Source organism: Gadus chalcogrammus, chromosome 4 (genome assembly GCF_026213295.1).
Source record: "Gadus chalcogrammus isolate NIFS_2021 chromosome 4, NIFS_Gcha_1.0, whole genome shotgun sequence".
Classification (NCBI taxonomy): domain Eukaryota; kingdom Metazoa; phylum Chordata; class Actinopteri; order Gadiformes; family Gadidae; genus Gadus; species Gadus chalcogrammus.
Window position 1 is genome coordinate 11,346,059 of NC_079415.1, and position 6,296 is coordinate 11,352,354.

The following is a 6,296-nucleotide window of genomic DNA, read 5'->3' on the forward strand; positions in this document are numbered from 1 at the left end:
TAAACGCCCGCACATCACCGCGAATGTCGAGGCTGTGTAAGTATTATACCTGTTTTCTTTTCTTTTTGTATCGTCCTGGAGAGAGGAAAAACAAACGTGAATATGTATACAAGCCCTCTTCAGCTAGATTCCCTCTGATGAAGAGACGAAGATATGTATAGATCATCTTACCCTGTACACCAGCTCAAACCATTTACAAGAGTTAATAAACAAATATGTGACATATGTGACGTTTTTGGATGTGTTGTTGGTTACTATTTTATTTACTTTATACGGTATTCGCAGTGCAACTGTGGATACCTATTTGTATTTCAGATTTAAGCCATATGTTTAGCTTTTTATGGAACTAGAAAAAATATTGTTTTTGTTTCCTGAGTTGCAGAACGCTTTTTTTTGTTTCGTAAATGATCGTACGAGGTTAAACCATTGCCGTTAGGACGTCATTGTATTTGCATGTACGTTCTGGACTCACTTTTGGGTCATAGGTTAGATAACAAAAAAAAAGAACAACCTCTAGCTTCGATAAACGACAACATCCGCTTAGTGGGACGCCCCCTCTGCGCAGCCAATCACAGGAGGCCCTCCCTCCCTCTTGTTGTTTTGGAGTCACTCGACGCACGTGGCCGTCCTGGGGAATGTGGTGACTCTTGCTGCGACGGATAAGGGATCGGTTGTGTGTCACAACATTCACCTGTACGACAACTCACTTCCGCCCGAAGGAGTGTAGCATACAGGTCGTGCACAAAAATCCTGCTATTTATTTATGGTAAACAGTGGTTTGAACGATGTCAGCTGAAATGAAGGACACGCCAGGTCGGGATATCCCAGCGCCCACCAGGCGGGTCACCGTCCACGATGCTGCTCACATGCCCCAGGATTACTCGAGTACCCCCGGAGGGACCCTGTTCAGCACCACCCCTGGAGGTAACAAGCACGCTCACTGGACTCAACCACGTTAACCTTCTTATCGCCGGAGTACACGACCATGCGAATGGAAGCTGTAGCGTCCAAATGTGGATACGTGTCCATGTTGTAATTTTGATCCGTCGATTTATTTAGTGAACCACCTTTTCACTGACTTTACGGAGAAGCAAAGGATCGATTACGTTAGACATACAGCGTTTCATGTTTGTTTCTTCATGTCAGTAGTGTGTATTTGAAAATTAGCTAAACATATGTCCGCATGCTGCGTATACTACAGTAGTCGACCGTTCTGTCATTGTTAAAGGTAAATGCACCCATATCAAGACGGAGTCTACTTTCACGTCAGACAGTATCTTTAATTTATGACGTCGACGTGTCGGACCCGTGGTCAAGGGGCGCGTCGCTAGTATAAGTAGCCCTGCCATCCTATTTATAGGGACGACCCATGTGACTTGGTACTACATCATGCAGGTGTGTAGCCGAAGAACAACATGTTTACTCATTTACAATTCGTCATAGATGACATTAGCAGATAAGGTTTATGGCTATGGCGTGGACTGTTCCTATAATGGCTTGCATGAAAGACTTTTTTGTTTTGAGATTGGTAAACCCAAACCACTTGCACCTCATTTAGTGATTCTGATATGTTTTTTACCATCAATTGACCCGCATATGTCCTCCACTTAAAGAAGACCAAAATTCTAGTATTGTTGTTGACTGCAATTCGTATGTTGCCACACATAGGTAGGCCTATAGCTTAGTTTCTCAGTAAACCTCTCTGCAGTAAAACGGGCTGCAGCCAAGATGCTGAACAGTAAACTAGCACATGCAGAACCAGCCCTGGTTTGTGTTTTAAAGCTGCTGCAACCTGATGGAGCTGGACTCGTTCACCTATGATGTGTTTAGCACAAGGCACGGTTGAACTGATATACAGAATGGCATACACATGATGCAACAATAAACACTGTCGTTTGGGAGGGGTAAGTAGTTGACCATGTGAATGCTGTTCCTGTTCTCTGGAGCTCAGTAATGAAGTAATAAAGTAGGCTAAGTAATGGAAGCAATAAAAGTCATTGCGTTCTACATTTTCGCTGTTTCCTGATGCCCTCCAGGAACCAGAATCATCTATGACCGGAAGTTCCTCCTCCAGTGCCGGACATCTCCTTTGGCGCGGACTCCCCCGAGCCTGCCTGACATCCCAGGAGTCACCAGCCCCCTCAAAGCAGCTGACGTAATAAATACCTCAAACTGCAGTACCCATGTCCACCACCGGGAAGGCAGCGCTGGTAAGACCCTTTCCATCATTAGCCCCACGTTTAAATGTGTGATAAGTTGGACTTAACTTTGACCTTTTGCTCCTTTTTTTAGGTGATGATTCCCAGTTTGAAATGGACATTTAAAGTTCTGAACTGACAGACAAAAAAGTAAATCCTGCCAATTTAAAGTATGGCTAGCATATATTTGCCCATACTAAACTAGTGCTATGCCATATAAAAAACAATGTACTCTAAAAGGCTAAGAATTAAGTTGGAAGGTAAAAAGTGTGGACTTTTTAAATTTTGGATGAGTTTGTAGGTAGTCAAGATACTAATGTGATGGTGCTCAACAGTTTGTTTAAGATGGGTAGCACGGCATGCCTTTTTATAATCAAATACTATTTTTTTACATGTATGTGTTTTCATTCTGGAGGAGGCTTTATCAACAGACTGTTCTTAGGTTTGCTTTTGTCGTATAATTGTGGAAAATCCTAACGCTGTATTGAGTGTATTTAGTTATTAATGTCATAATTAATGGCCAAAACAAGAATGATCCAATTTGTTACAAATATAGTCAGACACATCCAATGTGTAGAGCAGGGAACTAGCCTTTGAGTTGTTAGCCGATGTTTCTGACAAAATACACATTTGTTTTTTACCAAAATATTTCATGATGAATAGAAATGTAATAAGTCATTGTCCCTATTCATAAAGTGTTTTTTTTTTTGTCAGATTGTTCTCAATTCACAAATCATAAACCTGATCACACAAATCTCAGACCATGTTTGCATCTTTATTATATAGTCACAGTTATGAACTATAATCATATTATGATGGTGGCCTGGACTGTTTCTGACGTTGTGTTTCACCCTGCTATAGACATAGATATTGTAATCTACCCCAAGCAGTCACAGGTTTGAAGTAACCAATCGACACATAAGGCCTTGTGTCAGTAGGTTTAGTTGCCCTACATTCTGTTGGGGGGAAGAAGTGAGTGACACAGAAGAAGCCGTTCTAGTGTGTCAACAACGAAGCCAGAACCAATCCCTTATCAACCTAGGCCTACAAGTTGCAGTAGGCTATAGAAAGAATCCTGGTCGCAGATGCCTTTTCCCACAAGCTCTGTACCCGAGTGGCTTTATTACAAGAGCACAGGGGCAAGGAAAAAATATTAATTTAGGTTAAGATAAACACAAACTATTATCAGTGGTCAAAGTTAAATCATGATTGTATGTTGTCTGTGCTGTATGAGATCTTTCGGAATATGCATAGGCCTACAATTTAAACCTAATTTAATGTTGACCTGGTGATATTTGAGTACATTGCAAATCAGAAATAAAATAGACACGGTGCGAAAATATGAAAACATTAAATGTTTTATTCAATACAGCGAACATATATATGGGTTAATATGACCTAAAGAGCGGTAAAATGTTGGCTCCGTGGTTAACTCTGTACAGTGTGGTCCGCAAAGCATGGAGGTACCGCCACGCATGGTGCGTGGAACAGAAAAGTGACCGTTTATGGACGGCTTTATTCTGTCAGAAAGTGCGTAGGTTGGTGATTCTGGAAGGATTTTGTTATCGACACGTTTTAACGAGGCAGTCCGGAGAACTTTCCCTGATTAATGGCCAGGATGGGGTTGAACAATACATGGCCTAAAACGGCATGTTTGCAACTCAATCAGCCCCTTTTATAGGCCGATAGTCTACTTTTAGCGTTGATCATTTATAATGGATGTCCACTTCAAACGGTAGCCCGAACTCCAAACTTTACAAAAAAGAGTTCAATGAATATATTCTGAATCGTTATTTTACATAATTTTCCTGCAATATTCAATATGGACCCTGAAACCGAGCAATATTTTTAATTTTCTCACCGATCGTTGCCGTCCAAAATTAAGTGCCAAAGGGAGGTCTGTGCGTAGCGTCGATCGCCATTTTTGCAGTTTTTTTAGATCCTACAAGGGGCAGTGTCTCTCACAGCAAAAAATGTCCAATGAAATCTCTGAATCAGTGGCATCCGCACTGCTCCACCACCATGTCCTCGTGGTGCCTCATCACCATCTTGCCGTTCTCGTAGTAGAGCATGGAGAGCGGCGCCAGGCGCGTGGGCACGCAGGACGGACACGGGGCCTTCTTCGGGTGATGGAGCTTCAGGAGACTCTAGGAACACAATAACAACATAGAGTTAGTGTCACGGAATAATACCAAATAATGTGTGACAAAACAGTGGGCGTGACTGTGCGTCACAGACGAATCAAATGCTTTCATATAACTTAATTAAATTAATTAGAATTTAGGAATTAGTTTAAGAATGCATGGGCTTCCTCTTACCTGCATGTAGGCGTGGTTGGTCGGCGTGTACGTCTCGTCCAGGGGGCTGGGACAGGCGCCCTCGCAGCGGTACGCGTTGTACCCCTTGGGGTACACGATCCACTCGCTCCAGCCGATCCGACCGAAGTCCACCCACATGTCCACCTTCCGGCACAGCTGGCCGGGCTTCTCCTCCACAGCTGGAGCTGGAGCGGGGGGCGCGGGGTAGGCCACAGCCTGGTGCACCTGACCTTTGTGCTCCTGCTTGTGGTGATGGTGGTGGTGATGGTTGTGCTGGGGCTGGTGCCTCTTGGCTCGGTGGCCCGACCCACTGCTGTGGGGGCTTCGCTCCCTCTCCAGGCTCACGTACTTGGACTGCTCGGCTGTGTGGATCAGCGTGTTCCCTCGCCGGCCCCCGGAGCCGGGGCTCTGCTTGGAGAACACCACCAACATCACCTGGTGGGCGGGCGCGTGCTCCACCCTCCCCTCCACCTCCTGGCTCCCCTCCTCCTCCTCCTCCTCCTCCTCCTCCTCCTCTGTATCCCTCTGCTCCTGCCAGCGGACGAGCAGCTCCGTCATGTTGAACACCTTCCAGGAGGAGGTGGAGGTCATGGAGGCGGGGCGGGCCCTAAGACGGCCCAGGAGCACGGCGGTGCCGCCCCCCCGCAGGGAGGAGTGGTAGAGGGCCACGGTGGCCCGGGGGGACTGGGAGAAGGCGGGCAGGCGGAGGCGCAGCTCCGAGCGCTGGACGTCCTCGCTGTCGGTGATGGAGGACAGGTCGAAGGTCACTGACCATCTCTCTCCTCTCTGCTGGCAAGCTGAGGGTGCAAAGAGGCTTGTTAGTGGTAAATAACACCAACACCACACTTTATGTTGTGCAGCCACTTTTCACTATGCTAAGGATTCACTGCGGTTTAGAAACATATAACTTCAGTTGAACAAGCTCTAGCCTCAGAAAACACTTAATTTACTTTTACGCATTACTTTTACGCACCCTTATTAAACATTGTAGACAAGCACGTCTACTCCGTTGAAAATATTAATAGTACGTAGCTTAAGTAAATCCATTAATAAAAGGAAATAAAATAAAGAAATGTGGGTTCTTCTTACCTTTGGCGACGAGGTTGATCACAGCGTCCGCCTGGTGCAGGCCGGGGTTGTCGTCGTGCCGGACCCCCGACGCGGGGCCCATCGCCAGGGCCTTGGTGGTCACATGCTCGGCCCGCAGCGTGCGGTACAGCTGCATCATGTACAGCGGCAGCCTGTTGCCGCGACCGCTGCCAGCCGGCTGCGGGAGACCGCGCATCCGGTGCAGCGCCGCGTCGCTGCGGTGGCTCCCGAAGAAGGGATCCGTGGCATCTCCAACACGAACTAAATCCGTCAGAAGAGCGCAGAGAAAAAGCAAAGTAATTCCGTTCATGGTGCCGAAGTAGGGTCCCGTGTGAGGCACTATAGCTAATAAAGTAATAGTAGTAGTAGTGGTAGCAGTAGTAGTAGTAGTAGTAGTAGTAGTAGTAGTAGAAGTAGTATTAATAGTAATTCCAAATTGTGCGTATTAATCCCTCGGATATCCCTCTTCTCTCAGGTGTTTCGTCAGGAACTCCTCTGAGGTTGTCTGTGGGAGATTGAGCTGTGGTGTTGTGGGCTGGTTTTATATTAGGTGCCCATCGGCCCTTGTGCCTACATCTGTCAAACGATAAGTGCTGGAGGAGAGTGTGTGATCCGCAAGAGAACAGAGAAAGAGCATCAAGCAGGTCGTTGTGTATCGAAACCCATCGCTCTTTGGTGTGGCCGGTGTGTG

General features: G+C 46.3%; 2 protein-coding genes across 2 annotated transcripts; one reads left to right on the forward strand and one right to left on the reverse strand.

The window, feature by feature from the left end:
* The first annotated feature begins 592 nt into the window (after positions 1-592).
* LOC130381477 (eukaryotic translation initiation factor 4E-binding protein 2-like) lies at positions 593-3,896 on the forward strand. The gene is made up of 3 exons (XM_056589092.1): positions 593-924; positions 2,037-2,210; positions 2,293-3,896. Exons 1-3 carry the CDS (start codon positions 786-788, stop codon positions 2,322-2,324), a joined length of 345 nt encoding a protein of 114 aa, XP_056445067.1. The 5' UTR covers positions 593-785; the 3' UTR covers positions 2,325-3,896.
* A 151-nt stretch (positions 3,897-4,047) lies between these two features.
* Positions 4,048-5,915, reverse strand: LOC130380546 (nodal homolog). Its single transcript, XM_056587785.1, has 4 exons — positions 5,606-5,915; positions 5,052-5,313; positions 4,517-4,991; positions 4,048-4,345 (listed from the first exon to the last, which is right to left on the reverse strand). Exons 1-4 carry the CDS (start codon positions 5,913-5,915, stop codon positions 4,193-4,195), a joined length of 1,200 nt encoding a protein of 399 aa, XP_056443760.1. The 3' UTR covers positions 4,048-4,192.
* Between the last annotated feature and the right edge of the window lie 381 nt (positions 5,916-6,296).